The sequence below is a fragment of the Pipistrellus hanaki genome (assembly GCF_964339955.1).
Source record: "Pipistrellus hanaki genome assembly, chromosome: 5".
Lineage (NCBI taxonomy): Eukaryota > Metazoa > Chordata > Mammalia > Chiroptera > Vespertilionidae > Pipistrellus > Pipistrellus hanaki.
Genome location: NC_140507.1, coordinates 58,668,746 through 58,690,905, shown reverse-complemented (window position 1 = coordinate 58,690,905; position 22,160 = coordinate 58,668,746). Strand labels below are relative to the sequence as shown.

The window sequence follows — 22,160 nt, the reverse complement described above, 5'->3', positions numbered from 1 at the left end:
TTAATGGAAGTGTCTGTACACCCTCTAGCCCTGACCCAGACATCTAGAAGATATTCAAGATATGAAAACTGTTATTACTATTGTTAAGAAATAGACATACACCTATAAGTGATTTATCTCAAAACAAAGCAAAAGGCTTACAAGACTAGAGGTAATTTCTCCATCTTCATGAAGGAAAACTGAGCCTCATATGGGTTAAATAATCTAGTCTGGATAAAATATTAGTTAGTAGCAAAGTTATGATTTAGACACAGTTGTGTTTGTCTCCAAAATCCCATGATTTTCCCCCAGCATGTCATGCTGAATAGTTTAAGGCTAGTCGAAGATTGTTCATATACTCGTGATTCAAAAGATGGCTAGACACAGACTGTCACTTTTATTCTTTTGGCATTAAGTTCCCATCCTCCCATGTTTTTGCATTTCCTGTAGGGCTAGCCACTTTAGGAGGACGGTTGCTAAGAAATGAATGCAGTAAGACTAGTACTAAACTGTAGCCTATTTTGAAATGACCATTCGTGTATTCATCCAACAAAAGTTTACTAAATATCTTCTACCATCAGTTTACTAAATATCTTCTACCATTTACCAAGGCAAATGCTGGCCATGGCCAGCACCTCCTACCACCACTGCTTCCAAAGGAAAATGGTCATTTAATTTTGCCTCACTACCACAGCAAACTTCAAGAACTGGGCAAATGGACTCCCTCTCTATTTTCTGTGTATAAGTGGGCTTTGTATCAAATAACATCCTTTCAGAAGCAAGCATGAGAGAAGTCAGCCTAACAAAATTTCTATGAAGTTTATATAAAACCAGTCACATGGAGTAAGGATGGTCAGTGAGCCACAAAGCATTTGGACAGCTCAGAGGGCACATTGCTGGTCTAGAAACAATCTGTCAGTGAGGGAAGCTTCTGTCAGGACTGGTTCCAGGCAGCTGATCCACTGGGGCCATGGTCTAACCAATGGTTTATCCAAAAGGTGACAAGCCTGATTCTGAAGAACAGGAAGTTCCCACTGCTTAAAGTGCATTTGTTTGACATGAAGATAGGAGAGTTTCCCACCCAAGCAAATCACTGTAAGTTAAAAGAAAAAAGCACAAATTAGAAACTATTAGAATTTATTGAGCATTTTCCACTCCATTTTTCATTCCATGCAGTATCTTGACTGCCTTTGAATATAAGAAAAACCAAATGATAGAAAGAGATTGCATTTGTATTTGTTTTATTTATTTCTTTTTAATTCTTTATTGTTTAAAGTATTACATATGTCTCCTTCCCCTCCCATTGACCTCTCCCTGGTGTTCCCACACACACACCCCCAATACATGCCACCTCCCTGCTACTGTCTGTGTCCATGGATTCTACTTATATGCATTCATAGAAGTCCTTTGGTTGATCTCTCATTTGAATGTTAATTAAAATCAGAGGGTAAGGGAGAACATGAAAAATAACTCTTCTAGAAGTTGCTTCCATCCATTCTCTCTCTTTAAATATGCATTAGTTAATAATTCTCAAAGAATTTCTAGACCATTTTTCATCATTTTAATATATTTATATCCAGTTATAACGACATTACATATGGGGGAAATTCTAAATCCTATTTAATTTTGACTATAACATCAAGGTCTGTTATGTTGGATATACATGTTTAGAACTTAACCCTTAAGGATAACTCTACCAACCACTTTCTAAATACTACTCTATTCCCTAAACTCATTCTTCATTGTTGATTTCATACTAAAGGACTAACACATATATAGCCACAATTCTGCTGTTTCTGCATTATAGCCATGTGAATCGTATACATTAATGTTAAATAATAAGCACATTAGAGCTTAGGCTCTAACTTTCAGCACTTCTGTAAATATTATACTTTTTTATTTTTAAACTACATAAAAAGCATTAAAAATTGGAGATGGAAAACACCAACCTAGGTCATATTTTTATTGCCTTCTCAACATCACGTTGTTTCCTGCAGAGTATTTTTAAAGTGCTTCATCTGATCTAATTTTGAATCACTCAACAATCTGTGGTGATTTTGCCACTTCCCTGACAGACTGTTGTGCCATTTAAGTCTAACAGACCTTAAAATTGAAAAAGGATGTGTGTGTTCAACTCAACTTCTCTTCCAGAAAATATTTACAATTCCTTTAATCAGGTCTACCCATGTACTTGGTGGATATGTTCACATGCATTAACTGTGTGTGTGTGTGTGTGTGTGTGTGTGTGTGTGTGTATGGGTGTGTGTGTGTACACCTAGAAATATAGCATTGAATTCAAATCTGAGATTTACTTTGTTTTTCTCATCTTCCAACTATAGTGAATTATGTCTTTGCATTATTGCCCTTGTCTAGCAAGGGCTTAAATAGCTCTTAAATCTTGTTCCCTAGCTCTTCTCAGCATTTTGTTTATAGTCTTCCTTTTGAATTCATATTCAATATATCAAAAATAATTTGACCACAAAACCATAATCCACTCCCTAAAATTCAATGCCATTTTCTTTTGTATTTAATTTAATTACACACTGGGTATATTTCTGTTTTCTTTTCAGAGAGCTTAGCTATTTTATAAAATATACTCTAGATAGCTATGAATCTATAATACACTTTTAATACACTTGTTTAGTGAACACATAAAAGCAATCACTTAATTTATAGTATGATTAGCATTATAGTTCACATCTATGTGTCTATATTCTTAAATAATTATCCAACAAAGATTATTTGAGGGTAAATTTTCTCAGTGAGGTGATTGTGAATATCAAGCATCATTATTGCAGTTTGTTCAAATTTACATCTTCTCACTCTTTAAAATAAGGAAAATCTTTTGCAAAATCGATCTGCTGAATCTGAAAATTACTGCCAACCATCATTTTCCATAAGATTACTCTTTTAGGAAAATATATCTTTTCAATGTTTACCTAACTAAAATTATACTCAGAAAAATCCAGGTATTCCAGCCAACGTTTTTGTTGCTGGGATATTTTTAGGTACATTGCCTTCTTCTAAAGTTTCTTTTTAAATTCCATTTTCCATTGGTAGTGTTAGTTTTGCCTGTAGGGGAAAGTATCTTACCAGTGACAAGTTATGCTCACATATAACATAAACACCGATGCCTCTGCTGCACTGACCAGCTCTCCAAAGCCCCTTAGAAATCTACAGGCTTTCAATGAGTTTCCACCCTTTTGCACACCATCCATTCTAGCTTGTGTCTTCGAAAAGTGGGTCTATCAAAGCAACTGTGGTATGGTCTTTGAATCGCACTTTGAATTAACACAGTACAAGACTGCCAATGAGGTAAGAGAAACATGAAGGCAGGTAGATAGAACAAAAGTTAGTAAAAGTATTTTACCTATAAGTAAAAGCTAAAAAAGCTGATGTGTCTACAAGTTTCATTCTCGTTTCCTCATGTACAGTTGGAAGAAAGGTAATAGGCAAGGTAGCAGGGCATCAGGTGAAAATGTTAAGAGTGAAAGCAGAAGGGAACCAAGGCCAAATGTAATTGGCAGCTGAAGAGAGAGTTAAATGAAGATATTCTTCTTAATATAGATTATACATTGCCTTTATCCAAATGTTTTTCCTAATTATTTTAGTTAAAACTACATAATCCTGTGTATCTTTCTACCTCTGTTTTTCTACACTTCTTTAAGGGATATACACACACTCACACACACACACACACACACACACACACACACACGTGTGTGTGTGTGTGTGTGTGTGTGTGTGTGTGTAGAGGGGGAGTGTTTACTGTATGGTAAGTTAGTATCTTAGGATTCTCACCATCTCTTTTCAAGCTATTTGTTTCTGGCACTTAAAAACTTCATCTTTTAAAAAATGCATTTGTACAGAGAAAGTTTAAATTATTCAATAAAACATGTAATGAGTGGAGTTTAACAGTTCACCGTAGTAACTCATCTACTGCCTTTACACAGTAGGCACTTGATAAATGTTTATTATTGAAGGAACCCTGATGAAAACTTATATTCACTTTGTATTTGGCTCTTTAGAAAGATCCTCCAAAACCGTGGCTTTTACTGGAAAGAATCAAGTAAACTGAGTAATGTTGACATATTAAGACATGGGCCTTTTTAAATTAACATATAGTGAATGGAATTGGGGGGAAAAATATGAAGGGGATAAATAATGAAAAAGCCTGTGCTTGTCATTTGCTCTTGGTTGGATTCTTTATGTGGTTTCATTTAAGTATCCATGAACTCATATCCCACAGAGAGTCCAGAAAATGAAGATTTTAAAAGTTTAGAAACTTGGCCCGACAGAAAAGAAATGGTGGACCTTGAAAATGACTTCAGGTTTCCTAATTGAGCAGAATATAGTCAAACACTGCTGCAATTAAATATTTTACCCTTTGTTCTCCCTGTGTGATCTACAATAATAATCTGCTTCATGTTGATATTCACTGCTGTGTTGATGACAATTACCTGAAAGAAAAGTTGGAGTGCTTCACTGAATTGGAAAAAGTTTAGCTGAGGCAGAAAGCAGGTCAAATTAAGCAAGTTATTATATATATATATATATATATATATATATATATATATATATATATGGCTAAGTTAACTTACTCATGCATGATACATATAAAGCTCTCACTGGTGCCAATCATACGCATGTGTTTTGATCTGTCATTGTCGATCGTGAATTTGATTGACACTTCTATTATAGAGAAAGGGCAAGTAGCGATATTAAAATATTTTTTCTAATTAATTTCCTTTCAATGTGCATAAATTTGTGCACCACAGGCCACTAGTATCTCTATAATTACAATTCCTTTTGGAAATTTCTTTTGCAAACCAGTTATCTCATAGGATATCTCATTTATTTTTTAGAAAATACATGGAGAAAAAAGTTACATTTTCAGCAATTACCTTAATTCAAAAAAGGCAAAAAGACAGTGAGTATCATTGCCATTATTGGCACCACTCTAGATACAGAGAATCACAAACATATGGACTTGTCTATTTGTCAGCTAATAACTCACAATGGAAAATTCTTCTACCTTCCTTTGTCTTAGTGTAAGCCAGTGCATGGCTGCCTTATTATCAATGGCACATGAGCTGCATCCCTGTGGTCCAAAGAATGTGTGAAGGTAGGACAGGTCATGGAGAAGGGCAACTAATCAGACAAATCCCACAGTCTCCATGGGCCTGATTAACGCACACCTAGCATCTTACCTTGGAAATTGTACACAACAAAACTGTTCTCATCAGCTTGCACCTGTATCACTTGGGAACTCTCATCTCTTGAAAGAATAGATTTCATTTCTGTTCTGTGCTGCCATGGTAACAAGTCCCTGTTACATTAGCATGCATGCAAATGTGACTAGCAGAGCAATTGATGAATGATCAGAAAAATAAAAATAGTTTGTGATACACACATCTAACAGGGAGCATGGGCTCCTGTGGGCTTCTGACTCTGTCCATGACAGTTATTGTCCTATAGCACCAATACTCTAGAATTCCACTTCTAAAATCAACTATCAGAGGGAAGGCAGGAGGGTGGGAAGAGATCAACCAAAGAACTTGCATATGCATTACCCATAACCCATGGGCACAGCCAATAGCATGATGAAGGCCTGAAAGGACGCGAGGTAGGTGGCTAGAAGAGGTCAATGGTGGGGGAAATGGGGTTATATGTAATACTTTCAACAATAAATATTTTTTTAAAAGAATGACATGATAAACCCAAAACAAGCAGAAGAAAGGAAAAATCTCAAGTACTTGATTATTTTGTGTTACAAATGAGATACACAATTGTCACTGTACAAGGCTGTAATTTTCAGCACAAATAAACCACTTGCCCCTTTCTTTAAAAAAATAAAATAAAAATAACTATCTATGTGTACCAATTCCATGCAGAATATCTAGTTTCTTCCACATCACTGAATCACAAGTAAAAGCATAACAGTTTTTCTTTATGTATATGCAAAAACATTTTAATGTCACAGTATATTTAAAGCTATTTCTATAGATGCAGTATTTAGAATTCATATATTGCACCTCTGAATAAGCATCAGAAGTCAAACATCATTCTGCCACAGAGAGATTCTTCAGTTGCCAGGCAAGTGACAGTCTATTTTTAGAGGAAGAAATTCACATTGTATAATTTGCACAAGCAGAGCTGCATGAAAACAGCCTCTGCCAAAAGCACGCCCACCTTCCTATAAAGAGTTATAAAAAGCACTCAGGCTAAGAAAAACAATAATTTTTACATTTTATAAAATTGTGATTTATAGAATGGATTTATATTAAGCGAATAAATTTAAAACAGGAATAAAATAATCTTAATATAAATAAAAAACTTTTAATGCTTTCTTTCAATGAAATGAAACACCATTTGTAACAATTGAACACTAAATAGGTTGTATATAAGCTTACATCCAAGGGAATGTTGTCATTGAAATCATTTCCCTTGCTTGAATTTATGTAATTAAGTTTTAGCATTTTTATGGAATTCCTATTAAATTTATCTCCCCCTATAATATACATTGAGTGGCCAGATTATTATGATCTCTGAACACATAATAATCTGGCTACTCAGTGAATATATTACATATATATATTTTAGAGGCCTGGTGTATGAATTTGTGCATGGGTGGAGTCCGGCCAGCCAGGCCAGGGGGAGGGAACATGGACAGTTGGCCAGCCTGCCAGCTGGTCATACTCCTGGTCAAGGGGACAATTTACATATTAGCCTTTTATTATATAGGACATAGACTGAGTGGCCAGATTATTATGCGTTCAGAGATCATAATAATCTGGCCACTCAGTGTAGTATTTTATTATAAGGAAATTGACAAAAATAAGTAGAGATAAACTAAACGATTATATTAAAACATTCCAAATATGATGACAAAGATTCTTTGCTTAACCAGACTCAAGTCAGGCTCCTGAGCCTTCTCAGATATCTGTAAACTTCCTTATAAAAGCTAGTTTTACCTGCTGTCAGTTTAAGCAGAAACCCCACCTCTCATTCTCCTTCCCCACTACCTGTCCTTGATATCTGATCACTCTCAAATTCTAATCACCTTCCTCATCTTCCTCATCCTCTGATCCTGGCCTGTCTTTAGCAAGAATCTTGTTAGGCCAGTTTACTCAGACCTCCCCGTAACCTTGATGTTTCTTACTTGTTAATTTTCCATCTGCTGACTTCCTACTCTGCTCCTTGGCTATAAATTCCCACTTGCACATGCTGTATGCAGGATTGAGCCAATCTCTCTCTCCCATTGTAAAATCCCACTGCAATCTAGCTGGTGTGGCTCAGTAGCTGAGCTTCAACCTGTGAACTAGGAGATCACCGTTCGATTCTGGTCAGGGCACATGCCTGAGTTTTGGGCTCAATCTCCAGTAGAGGGTATGCAGGAGGCAGCCGATCTATGATACTCTCTCATCACTGATGTTGCTATATCTCTCTCTCTCAACCTTCCTTTCTCAGGAATCAATAAAGACATTTTTTTCAATCTCACTGCAGTGATCTCTATACCTATCTCAATGGTCCTAAATAATGTCATCCTTACCATCTTTAGTAAATCTCATTCAATGTTTTTTCTTTAACAATAATTAACACAACCTAATGTAACATATCCAAAAGCTATTTAAACTCATAATTTTTAAAGGAAATCAGTTCTCTTTATAAAATTTTAATTAATTCTACCATGCAATTTGCTTGTTATTTAAAAGTAAATACTGCTTGAGAGTAGGCCTTGAGAATTAGGAGGAATGGGGCATTATTCGTGAAAGGGTAGAAACTTCCAGTTACAAGATGGATAAGTTCTGAGAAATCAGGCTATAGTTAATCATACTGCACTGTATATTTGAAATTTGCTAACAGGGTAGGTCTTAAGTGTGTGGGCACACACACACACACACACACACACACAAGGTAACTATATGAGGTGATAGATGTGCTAATTAGCTTGATTGTGGTAAATATTTCACAAGGTATCTACTTCATTGAACAAAATGAACCATAAATATTTTTAAAATAATTACATACAAGGAATATATTGAGCCAGATGAATATCTGTCTGAGCTCTCAGGTGGCCCAACGGAAATACTATAGGGTTAATTTCCCATGGTTTTCTTATTGCTTCCTAGAATATTTATCTAGAAAGTCAAATCTTAGGTCTCCTGTTTGAACCTCAGTCCAACCTCAGTCAAGGTTAGTTTCAAATTATATATGGTTCAATGGCATAGAATTATCAGGAAAGCCAATCTCAAAAACTAGCTCAAGCAATGCATTAAACAATTTTTTAATATCTAAAGATTATTTATGGAGTCACACAGCCTTCCTCAAGTCTCAGATCTCTCCACGCTAGCCATGTATACAATAAAACTTAGGCTTGAAGCATACTAAATATGATTGATTTCAGCACAGGATAAAAATTCCATGGCAAGGATTGAAATAAGCAAAAATGACATAGAATTAAATAACATATGCTGCATTTTTTATTAATAATTAAATTAGAATTGATCTAGAAATGTTCAGTTGGCTGTCCCTTTGCAATATGCGATTTATTTGACCAGACATTTTCCCCTTTGATTCAGGCTGATGCAAGACCTATTGTCAACTAATTTCCTGGCCAATGTTTTATGCTAATGAGGCCTTAGCATGATCAATGCCAGAATAAATGGGAATAAATGCTAGAAAGTAAGACTATACAGGACAGGGTGCCCGAAACTGGTTTGGCTCAGTGGATAGAGCATCAGTCTGTGGACTGAAGGGCCCCAGGTTCGATTCCGGTCAAGGGCATGTATCTTGGTTGTGGGCACATCCCCAGTTGGGGGTGTGTAGGAGGCAGCTTATCGATGTTTCTTTCTCATCAATGTTTCTAACTCTCTATTTCTCTGCCTTCCTCTCTTCCAGGGACAATGGAATTGGTTGTGTGGATCAGCCAAGAGAACGTCTGGGAAGAAATTGCTCTGAGAAATCAATAAAATATATTTTTTTTAAAGAATATACAAGGTGGAGCATTAGGAGGTTTACAGTTATGAGTATGCAAAACACAAGAGTTTATTCTATTTATTATTTATTAATTATATTATTTTCCACACAAACAACTATAAACCTACTTTTGCCCCACCTTGTATAAAATTCTAAAGGCTTTTAATTTGGAAGCAGACATCTGAGGAATCTAAATGCCTCTTAACAGGAAGGATATACTTTTAAACATATCCCTCATGTTAAGAACTTTTGAATTGGGCCAGGATCCAGGAAATATGGTCTTGTTGTGGAAGCCAAGTAGCTTACAAGCTACACCATTGTGACAAACCAGGATCAGTGTGTCTAGACAACTTTTTCCCCTTCAACATTCCCTCCATGAAAAATTAAATAAGTAACTTAAATTCTGTGAAGTGAGAAAGTGTGACCTCTCAAAGTCAGGTCTCCACTACAGAAATGATGGCAAAACTCAAAAAAGAGACTCATAGATCAACGTCTTTGTATTTACTTTTCCTATCCTATCATATTCTTATAGTTTTTAGTAACAGAAATACATCCCATTTAAGGGCCATAAAAAGTGCAACTACTTGCCTTTTCAAGTTCAGGCCAATATAATTCTACTAGAGACCTGGTGCACAAAATTTGTGCACTGCAGGCGGGTCCCTCAGTCCAGCCTGTACCTTCTTGCAGTCTGGGATCCTTCGCAGGATGTCCTTAGGGGGAATCAGGCCTAAGCTAGCAGTTGGACATCCCTCTTGCAATCCGGCTTCTGGCTGAGTGGTGATCCTCCTGTGGTGAGCGTTCCCACTCCTATATTGAGCATCTGCCCCCTGGTGGTCAGTGCACATCATAGTGACTGGTCATTCTGGTCGTTCAGCCATAATGGTCGCTTAGGCTTTCATTATATAGATTGTCAGTTTCCTAACTTCCCCAATATTTTGAGAAGGCTTAACTTCTCAGTAAGAAGGTACAATCTAGTATGTCAGTTTCTATAGGGAGGATTTTACAGAATACCTAGATTAGACTCTCCTTGGAAGGGAGGATTTTGAAGGAACCAGTGTAAGTGGGATGTACTTTATAAACAGGGACAATAGAATTGGTTGTGTGGATCAGCCAAGAGGACTCCTGGGAAGGAATTGCTCTGAGAAACAAAAGGACAATAGTTCTTAGACATGGAAATGACTGATTCAAGAGCCAAGTCACAAAATATCAAATGATGACTGATGCCCATAGATTGATTGGGAATTGCCTAGATAGAATATAGATATCACTCAATTCAAGTTTGTTGAATTTAATTAAATCCCATAATCAGTATCCTGTATGCTTATAATTCTTAATTGTGTTTATAAAGTAAAATAAAAAGTACTAAGCTATGCTAACAGGAAAAATGGAACAAATTATTATAAACCTAACTATTTAAATAAAAACAACTATGAAGATAAGAAAAGCCTTTTATATGATGCCAAAGTGGCTAAAAACAATAAATAAATGATCTGTGGTATTTGTCACATTAAGATTCCAGTTTTAGCCGAAACTGGTTTGGCTCAGTGGTAGAGCGTCGGTCTGCAGACTGAAAGGTCCCAGGTTCGATTCCGGTCAAGGGCATGTACATTAGTTGTGGGCACATCCCTGGTAGGGGGTGTGCAAGAGGCGGCTGGTCAATGTTTCTCTCTCATCGACGTTTCTAGCTCTCTCTCTCTCTCCCTTCCTCTCTGTAAAAAATCAATAAAATATATATTTATAAGATTCCGGTTTCAATCTAAGGAAAATTTCTTGGCTGCTGCCTTATAGACTTAGGTTCTCAGAAACAGACCCCCATAATACCTACCTCCACTACACCCCTATTACTGGCATCATAAAACCACAGTTAGTCTGGCTAGAACTTATCCCTCTATGTTAAAATATGAGTAATTGTTAAAAATAAGAGACAGATGAATATCAAATAATATCACTTATAAGTGGAATCTACTGAGCATAAACTGATGAGCAAAATAGGACCAGAGATGTGGAGGCATGGAACAGACTGATAAATCTCAGAGAGGAAGTGGGGAGACAGAAAGAGATTAACCAAAGAAATCATATATATAATGAACACAGATAATAGTGTGGTGAAGGCATGGGGTGGAGAAGGGGCTGGGAGGAGGGGGTAATGGAGGGGGAAATTAAAGGATACCTGTAATACTATCAACAACAAAATAATTTCTTTAAAAACTGGAGAAACAAGCTACATAAAAATGTTATGTGATCAACTGCATTTAGAATATGTAAGTTTTTAAAAAGCGCAAACATCCACTTATTATGCATGTAAAATGATTTTTAAATTGGCCGAGAAGATGTATACTAATCTCATGAGAGTGCTAGCCTCTGGGGAGAAAATGCAGGAGGAGGACATGAAGAGAGGGTCAAAGGGAACTTTAATTTATTTTTAATGTATTTATATTTTTAAAGTAAATACTGAAAGCAAATATGCAAAAGAAATAATGACAGGATAATTTTGGAATGTGGAAACATGATATTTGTCATGTTAGTTTTTGTTCTTTGGGATTTTATTTTTAACATCTCCATGAAGGGTATGGAAACCTTGAGGAACAGAATCTGTGAATGAAATCCCAACTAGCTTCCCAAATCCTGTAGGCCAAGAACCCTGCCGTTAACAAATATCTCCTCCATCCATCTATGCACAAATGACTGCCACTCACCTCAACCTGCCTTAAATGGCAATGCCATGGAAACTGCCTTGCATGATCTCATGTTTTCCTACAGCACAAATGTTATAATGAGCAGCTCTGCAGTATAGAAAATTCAAAAAAGACCTACATGATCACTACCACTTAAGGCCTGCAGTATTTAAGATATAAAAAAAAATTACAGGTATGTATACATATAAATACAATGAACTCAAATTCGTATATATGGAGTGGTTCTAGATGATAACTGACTGATGTATTGAGTATCTGCTATCTGCCAGGGCCTTAGTCCATTTGGCTGCTCTAACAAAATGCCACTCACTGAGTAGCTTCTAAACAACAAACATATATTCCTCACAGTTCTGGAGGATGGAAGTCTGAGATCAGGGAGCAGTATAGGCTGGTTCTGGTGATTCTCTCTTCTGGGTTGTAGGCTTCCCACTGTGTTCTCACATGGAGAAGAGACGAGGGAGTTTTGTTGGGCCATTTTCATAAAGGCACTAAGCCCCCTCATGAGGGCTCTGTCCTCATGACCGAATCAACTCCCAAAGGTCCACCTCCTAATATTATCAACTTCATATATTAGAAGTAGACATGTGAATTTGGGGTTTAGGGGGTGGAGAGTTACCAGGCATTTAGACCACAGCAGCCAGATACCATGATAAATACTTCAAGTGTATTATTTTATGTTATTCTCAGGACAAATTTCCAAGGGAAGTAAAATCACTCTATTTAAATAATAAGGAAATTAAATATTACAGGGCTGACAATTAAAAAAGCTGGGATTTGAATCTGGTTCTGCTTTACATAAACACTGTTCTATGACATTATTCTATCAAACTTAATGTACTAAAACCTTGTCCAATTTTTTTTAAATGATACTAGAAGTTCAGAGGAGAAAGGGAGCTTAATCGTTTGAAGTTACTCCCAGAAGGCTTTGTAGGAAGGGGATCAGAGCTGAACTTTGAGGGATGGGCAGATATGTCAAAGATAGGAAGGAGTATGAGCAATGTTCTGGTGGTACTAGTAAGTAGGGCATTTTGAACTGACATTGAATAGACCAAACTACAACACACACACACACACACACACACACACCCTGCTGTTAACAAACACACATATCTCCTTATATTTGTTAACTGCAGGGTTCCCAGCCTATGGTACACAAATGCAGTACAAGTGAATCATAACAGATGAGAATGAAAATGAAGTTAGAAGGTCAGGTCATGGTGTTTCTTAAAAGTAATGCTGACTTTTTTCTATATAAACTGTACCACTAGATAACTACATGTTACATAAACTACACAACAACATAGATAGATAAAAGAGGGAGGGAAATCACTCTTTAAAAAAGTATTCTAACTAATAAGTATGGAAATAATGACAGAACTAGAATATCACTATTTTTCAATGCCTGTTGATGAATCAACATTAATGATGAGAGAAAATCATTGATTGGCTGCCTCCTGCACACCCCCCACTGGAAATCGACCTGCAACCTGGGCATGTGACCTTGATCAGAATTGAACCCAGGACCACAGGCTGATGCTCTATACACTGAACCAAACCAGCTAGATCTATGATGATTAATTTTAAAATCAAATCAAAAATTAAAATTCCATAATAACAATTAAATAAGTCAAATCATTTTAGAACTATTATAGCCCAAATTCTTCTTTAATAAGAATAGTATAATTTTAGCCATTTCATTTGTATCCATTTTTCTGCAAAATCTCTGTTTTTTTCATTCAGAAGCAAATCTGTATGCTTTTTTTACATCACTTTCCCTGTCTCTACACATATTAATATATAAAACAATAATGATATTGGGAGTATCTACTAAACACCAAGTTTTCTGGCCAATTTGCTCATGTATTACAAGCAGAAAAATAAAACTGTAGTATCACAACATAATTGGAAAGTCTTCTACGGCCTCTTTAAAAAAGATATGCCCTATATTGTAGCATCCTTAATACTGAAAATAATTTCTTTTAGCTCCATATGTGTATAGGAGAACCTATGTCAAAGTCACACTTTTGATTATCATTTATGACAAAGGGCAAACTTCATTTATACAATTAAAATTCTGTAGTAACCACAATACATTTCAGTGCTTAGCACATATATACCTGTGAAGATTGGTCATTTTCAATGCCTAGAAGGACATACTTCCCATGTCCTCTACCTTAGTAAGTGAGTCTCTATAATCAAGTAAACACTATGATTCTCATCATAAAAGAGGTGAAGACTTTTTCAGTAAACCACACACAAAAAAAAATACATTGATTTCTACTAGCAAACCTTCTGACCCTTGGCATACTTTACTCCCTAAATCCCAGCCAATTCTGCATGCCAATCAATAGTGCCAAAGCTAATCTCAGGCTTTCTTTGCTACTCGAAGCCAAGACTGTATCTGACTATATCATCCTTCATTGTTTGCTAGCAAACGAACAACAAAAAGATATCATTTGCTTGCTTGGACACTACCAATAAATAATGGTTAGAGACTCTAGATTGGCAATGTACTAATTCTGCAAAACAATAAAACTGACCCAAACTATTTGAAATCCCTATGCCTGGTCTCCTGGGTTGATATGCCTCCTGCAGAGCACCTGTGAGTGATTTTCCTCACTGACCTCTGCATGTTGGAGGGGAGGCACTTGATCACTAAGTAGGTATAAGAGGGGGGAATACTTGGAAGATCCTTGTAATCTATTATGGTGGCCACAGTTGGAATCCTTCTTTACTTAGCATATACAATATTCCTGCAGAAATAAATATTCTTTTATTGAAAACTAATATTTCCTCTTGTTTAGATTACAGTTAGTTGGAATTTTTACTTTATTATGCATTACATGGGGGGAAAATGATACACGGAATAAAAAGTGGGAGAGGATAGGTCAAAGATGAACACATATTAATAGAATTCATTATATTCTGTAATCAAATCATTCAAGTTAGAAGTTAGGTGAAGAGCCGGGACCGGTTTGGCTCAGTGGATAGAGCATCGGCCTGCGGACTGAAAGGTCCCGGGTTCGATTCCGGGCAAGGGCATGTACCTTGGTTGCAGGCACATCCCCAGTAGGGGGTGTGCAAGAGGCAGCTGATCGATGTTTCTAACTCTCTATCCCTCTCTCTTCCTCTCTGTGAAAAATCAATAAAATATATTTAAAAAAAAAAAAAAGAAGTTAGGTGAAGAGAGACAACTGTAGGGGGAAAGCCATACCAGCGCATAGTTGCTTGTTGAGTTTATGAACATAAGTTTATTACTCACAGCCATCTGAGAGAGAAAAAATACCTTCATGGAACAGGAAGTTTCCATAAGCATCATTTTCCCCACTCAGAATGTTTTCACACTCCAGCCCTTTGTTAGATCCCTGTCTCTGAAACTTTTCCTGACTCTTGTATTCACCTGATTTCTATACTAAATGTCATCTTCTCAGTCCACATTTTCTTACCTCCAACTCCACAAAAACAAATATCATCCTATTTACTTCTATAGAATGTAAAACTTAACTGTGACATCTGATATACTCTGCTATGATTATGTCTCTTTAATTAGATTTCATAACTCCTGGGGGCAGGAATATGCTCTGATCCATCTCTTTATCACCAACACTAATCCTCAAGTGTCTGGAACAGAGAAGAGCTCAAAACAGAGATGGTGGAAGCAAACATCTCCTAAGATACATCTCTGCTGTCCCACTCTGTAAAAATCCCTTAATGGGTCTCATCAAATAGTTGTTCTTATAAAATGTAAGCACAATAAGAACTCCATTAAACAGTAAAAAATATTACTTTTTAAAAAATTTATTTGAGTTTTCATTTTCTAAAGTTATACTTCTCTTCCTTTAACAAATTTTCTTATTGCAAGTACACTTTTATGTCTTTCACCTTTAAGGCTTTTAATGTGACATTTTGTATTTAATGTTTTAATATAACTACGTAGTTTTCTTTGATAAAAAAAAATATGCCCTGAGAAACTATGACATTTTCAGACATTCTGATGCTAATTGAAAGTTTCCAAAGTTGAATTAGTCAGGGACTGCCTTTAAGAGATTCGTGGCTTATTAAAAAAGACAGACTAGTCAAAAATATTTAAAATTTAATGTGCAAGATCTATAATATAAGTATGAAAGTACGTAAGAGTAGAAAGTAAAATGATTTGGGAATGATACAATTTAATGAATAAAAATAATAATAAAATACTTTATTTAATTCTTACAATGATATATACCTCTATTACTTCTAGATGATCAATTTCCTAATTAATATGTAACATTCACTGAGCACCTATTGTGTACCAGGCATGTTCTAAATCCTTTCTGTGTATAAAAGTATTGAATCCTCTCAATAGCCCCTCCACAAACAACATTATTATTCCTAACTTTACAAATGAGGAAACTGAGGTAGAGAAGGGTGAAGTATCTTCTCAATGTTAAAAAGTTATTATTGGCAGCTGGGATTCAAATTTATCAGGCTGGCTCCAGAACCTCAGTTTTTAACCCTTACACCAACTATCTCTGACATCAAATTTCTACATCTTATTCTTTTCCCATTATTTTTAATATACTCTTTTGAAAGAAATTTGACCAAACCTTGGAAATTCAAATGCTCTCTAGAATACTATTCTTTTGTCATCCTAATGGAGTGAATTTTTGTCTACAAAGTCATACCCCCACGCTTCATGAATAAAAGGTTGCTTGTGTCTCTACCACACTTTACAAACACAGCAAAATGGCATAGCCTTGTGAATGCATATTTGTTAATTGGGTAAAACAAAAAGAATGTTGTGTACAGAAAATCAACAAGTGGGTTCTGTATTCTCTCTTGTCCTTCTATAGCATCATGAAACAAGTAATTTTAGTTTGCTTCATGCATAGCTTTTCTAAAATTGTTCATAAAATCCATTCAATACACTCCATCCCAAACACCATTTAAATAAAGCATATATCAAATATAAAATAATAATCTCAGTGAAATTAATGAAAAGAGTTGCTGTATAAAAGATAACTACTGCTGAAACCGGTTTGGCTCAGTGGATAGAGTGTCAGCCTGCAGACTGAAAGGTCCCAGGTTCGATTTTGGTCATCAACATTTCTAATTCTCTATCCCTCTCAATTCCTCTCTGTGTAAAATCAATAAAATATATTAAAAAAAAAAAAAAAAACTACTTACTATGGTACTCATGAAAAAAGGATTAAGTTTGTTTATTCATTTATTTGCCCAGTAAACATCTATATAAACAGTGTGTAGTAGTAAATATAAGAATTAAAAATATCAACTAAGATACGATTCATTAAAAATGTAAAATTTCGCCTAGTTGGTGTTGTTCAGTGGTTGAGCATCGATCGACCCATGAACCCAAAGGTCACAGGTTTGATTCCTGGTCAAGGCACATGCCTGGGTTGCAGGCTCAATCTCCAGTGCAGGGGCATGTGTTCAATGATGTTTCTATCTAGTCCTCTCCCTTCTCTCTATAAAAATCAATTTTTTTAAAAAAAACATATTTTTTAAAAAATGTAAAATTTCTCTGGAGCAAAATCTACTATGAGTAACGTCAAAAGTAAGAAAAATTATTTGAGACATGTAGGAATGATAAGGCAATTTTTCATGATATAAATACAGAATGTGTTTATAAATCAATAAGAAAATGTTATGGAATTCAATATAAAAGGACAATGGTTTGAATACACAATTCACAAAAAAAGAAAAACAAATAAACAATATTTGAAAATATATACATCCTCAATCTCATTCATAATGAAAGAACTGGAAATAAACAAGAGCCCCCAGTACTCTCCAAAATAAGCCAAAGTATGAATTAGTTTTCCACTTCCAAAAATTGGCAAAAAGGGGGAAATGGGCACCCTAATACTTTCCTTGGGAAATTGTAAAATGCTGCAACATCTAAAGGAATTAGCCTGTTGTCTGTTGCACAGTAGAAAGCAAATAGATATTAGATAAATGGAAAAAAATGTAAGTTCACTCTCACAGATGCTGTCCTCATACATAGAATTTGATATACTTTTGTAAATGTAAGCAAATTTATTAACAATCAAATTAATTTCTGACATTCAGATTCAGTGCTTTTTAATGAGAGCCAGAATTAGTAATGACACTTGGTGTCATTACTTGAACAGGATCAGTAAAGTCTTGCAGAGATCTCATCCTCATAGATTTATCAAGACTGAGAAAGTTCCCAGCCCCCTCCCCCTTCCCCAGGCAGAATAAACAAGATGGTAGACAACAAAAAGAACTGACCTACCAAGTGAATCAGTTCCTGATGCCCAATATCTCAAGCCAAAGGTAACTCTTGGACATAGAGTATGAGTGGATTGGAGGGAGTCACCCAGGTAATAAATGACAAAACCCGAACTAAGATAAGAAAACAAGCTATACCCAAAAGATAGATTTGGGTGAGACCAAAGATATCACTGTATGGATGTGCAGGTATGTATTGTAAAGCATCTAAGTGACTCCCAAATTTTTTACTTAAAAAATCAGATGATGATGCCCCATAACATTGAATTGAAAGAAGCGTTGTTCACAAGTTTGTCTCTTAACCCAGAACTCCTGAGTTTGACTCCAATTTTTGTTGCATTCCAACTATGTGACCCTGCCCAAGTTAGTTCATTTCTCTTTGCCTAGATTTCCTCAAATCTAAAATAGGAATAATCAGTGTCTACTTCATAGGGTTACCTGGGGATTAAGTAAATTAATATCTTAGTGCTTATTATCAGAGTGTCCAGGATTGTGCCAGGAATATAGCAAGTGTAATATGTTTGTTAGATTATTAATAGTGTTAGTTTAAGGATTTGAAACATTTATCTTTGTTGAAAATTCATAACAACAGCTCATGTGCCCATATTTGTCTCAGGACCACGGACAATGAGCACAATGATGACAAAGGCCATGATGCACTCAGAAGGAGACTGTGGCACAGCTGGAATTACCTTGCTCAGTCAGGGTAATGACTGGAGAGCTCCAAAGTGAACACACATTTTGTGAAAACAGCTCTCTTTGTCCATGTGCTATTGTATCTCTTATAGGCAGAATGTACCACTACTCCCCCAATAACTGTTTCAGACAAATAGTATATTTAGGATGCTCTAAATATCACATGAATATTGTCAATCCCTCCTCATGTTTTGCCCTATCCTCTCTACCATTTTCAGCCTACAGCCCTACTCAAACTCTTCCTCCTTCACTAGCTATTTTATGGCAAAGGGCTCTCTCTCTTCTGACATCATAACAATGAGAACTTGCATTATTCCAGCCAGCCATTCTTATATGAATCTATCTTTTTGTTTTATACACCTCATTTTCAAACTAAATATTTTTTAAAAAATAAAAAACTTGAGGTGGGCAATGAGGATACAATCTTCTACTGCTTTGTTACCCCTGTGGTTATTTTCTGTAGTATAATGCCCAGTAGATGTCGCATAAATATATATTCATTGGTTGAAAGATAGTTGTAGCTTTCCTCAATGATAAAGACAGAGGTAGGATGAGATTTAATGGAATAGTAAAGAATTAAAACAAATATTCTTAGAGGCAACTTCTAAAAGGGTTTGCCTTCTAGTCAGTATAGGTTAGTTCTTATCTTCACTAGTTACAAACCTCAAGGTCATTCCTTTCTCATAGACTGTATTACCCGGTTCATAGGTTTCCTCTCCATCCTCCTCCTAGTCATCATCCTTAGAGCTTCAACATCTATGCTGACCATTTACCACATACATATCCAGCCTCATAGTGAGTACCTTACCTACTTAACCCTAGAAATCTTAATTCATTCTCTACTTGTTTGCTAATACATTTTTATCACACCAACTTTTTTTTTATTAACCTAACAATAACTTGGCAGTTGTTTTACAATAATGTTTTAAAATATGAAATCTAGAGTTATTCAAACTTGCTGAAACCTCTAATCGGGAACTTACTAGTTATATAATACAGAACAAGTCAGGTAACTGTTGAGAGACAATTCTCCATAGCATTTCTGTACATCTTATAGCCTGTTTAATTCTGCGCTATCTCTACAAGTTGTTGGTATAGCAAATGGCCTTGGAAGATATGAAGAGTATCTCCCTCTAGGATGGAAGGCAGATTTGTTTTCTGACCAAGATAATAAAGATACTGTCTCCTTTTGTGACAAATGTTAAGCAGGTTTGCTAGCAGCCTCTTATAAGATTGGAGGATTCCTAAATTTAGAGTTCTCAGCAATGACACAACTCCAATATAAGCAGCATTCAACAGGGCCACTCTGTATCACCCCAGTGGGACTTGAGGGGAAAAGGACCATGAAGCTTTTGCCAGCTGCCATGAGTAATGAGGTTATTTCTGCTAGCAGCCATGAACATGTGACTGGCTAACTTCTTAGCTTGTGAGAAGGGTAAGATCTTGTGAGAAGTTATTATTCTTGATAATAACTTCTTTATGCCTCAGCTTCCCTTACCTGTAAAATGGAGGGGGTGTTTAGAACCAGCCTGAGCCTCAACAGCTGGACTCTTCAAAGTATTTGGTGACTTACTGTCTCCTTGCCAAACCAAAGTTCATGTTTTCCAATTCAGCTCTCGCTGGTGACTCTGTGACATTGACACCATAAATCATTCTCTCCTCCTTGAAAGTTTCCGATCCCTAGTCTGTGAGTCTGAATTAAACTTGTTTTCTTCATACATTTCTCTCTCTCTTTAAAAAAGTGATTGTTCATAAAATCCATTCAATTCACACCATCACAAGCACCATTTAAATAAATGGTGGAATTTATTTAAATTCCCCCAAACTGACTGAACAGACAGCAAAGACATGAATAAAAGCTTAATGTTAAAAAAAAAAAAAAAAAAAAAAAAAAAAAGGAATATAGAGGGTGGAGCAATAGTAGGTTCACAGTTATGTGTATGCAAAACACAAAAGTTTATTCTTTTTGTTATTAATAATTATATTATTTCCCACACAAACAATGATAAACCTACTTTTTCCCCACCCTATATAACATTCTAAAGGCTTTTAAGTTGGAAGCAGACATCTGAGGAATCTATATGCCATCCTGAAAAGTTCACATACACACAAAAGGAGAATGTTTTGCAAATGTCCAAAGACAGTCCTAAATTTCCACAAAATACTCATTAACAATACAGCAACAGAAATCTAAGTTTGTATTTAATAAGGGAAGTAAAAAGCAGAAATCATAATGATGGGATGGATGGAGTCAAAGGATCTTTATGAAAAGGAGTTAAGAGAAACCTAGAAAATGTTGAGTCACTCAATTATGTAGATGCAAATAATAGTTATTCTCTGATACATAATCTTAATTAAATATTTGAAAAAAAATTACTGAAAAGAAAACAAGAGAAATGGTGGTTGTAAGCTATGTGGCCAAATGACTATGAAACACAGGGAGGAATGAAAGAAAGAAGACAAACTTTTACCATCAACAGATCCCAGGGAATCTCAGCTCCAGCTTTCAGTGGTTTTAAGAATTTGTGATGTAGTACTTTCAACAATAAAGATTTTTAAATTTTTAAAAATTGCCTGGCTGGTGTGGCTCAGTGGTTGAACATTGACCTATGAACCAGGAGGTCATGGTTTGATTTCCAGTCAGGAAAAATGCCTGGATTGCAGGCTTCGTCCCTAGTATGGGTGTGACAGGGGCAACCAATCAATGATTCTTTCTCATCATTGATGTTTCTGTCTCTTTCTCCCTTCCTCTCTGTAATCAAAACATATATAATTTTTTTAATTTTAAATTTTTAAAAAGGAACTCGCATTAGTTATTTAACTTCACCAAACTTCTATTTACTCACTTCCCAGATGGGGTAAGACTATCCACCTTGAAGAATTACTGATGGGTTACCTCAAAAAACTGTATCTATGGTAAGTATAACTATTGTAAGATTGAAACACTGAAGAATTGCCTCTTCAGATATTAATAAAAGAGCTGATGGACATTTCTAGATATTTCCTTAAAGACATAAAACTGTATCATGAGGTACTATACTCACCAAATAGAGCAATAGAGAACTTCAACTCTGGTTTCACAATAACTCAAGGGGCAGAAAATTCCTTGGTGTCAGACTTGTCTGACTCAGCGCTAGGCTTAGAAAACCACTTACTTGATTTGATGAACGTACCTGTAGCAGGAAGTCGAAGAGGGCCATCTTGGACCACTCGTGGTGATGCACCTCAGTACAGCCCCACTCGGGTCTGGGTGCGCGGCCATTCTGCCAGCACTTCTGCTTGAGCAGCCGCTGGTAAGCTCCCCACGTGAGCTTCACAGAAGAGTGGGTCTCGTTACTTGTTGGAGATAAAGAAGGATCCCAGAGAATAACAGGACAGGGGCGGCCATCTAGGGAATTAAAAAACAAACAAACATGTTGTTAACGTGCGACTGTTGAGTGAGTGTGTCCTGGGGCAGTCACACACTGTCACAGCTTCATGCTCTCCCCTGTCCAATGCCGGAGTGCGATTAGGTAATAGGTTATGATCCCTTTATCTTTTGAGGCTTTAATATTCTAT

The 22,160-nt window shown here is 36.0% G+C and overlaps 1 protein-coding gene across 2 annotated transcripts in view; it reads right to left on the bottom strand.

Moving 5' to 3' along the window:
* GASK1B (golgi associated kinase 1B) overlaps positions 1-22,160 on the bottom strand; it is a 52,988-nt gene that overhangs the window by 11,969 nt on the left and 18,859 nt on the right. For both annotated transcript variants that reach the window (XM_084885129.1, XM_084885130.1), the window contains exon 3: positions 21,776-21,990. In XM_084885129.1, the coding sequence (XP_084741255.1) occupies positions 21,776-21,990 (215 nt within the window). The remainder of the gene's footprint in view (positions 1-21,775; positions 21,991-22,160) is intronic.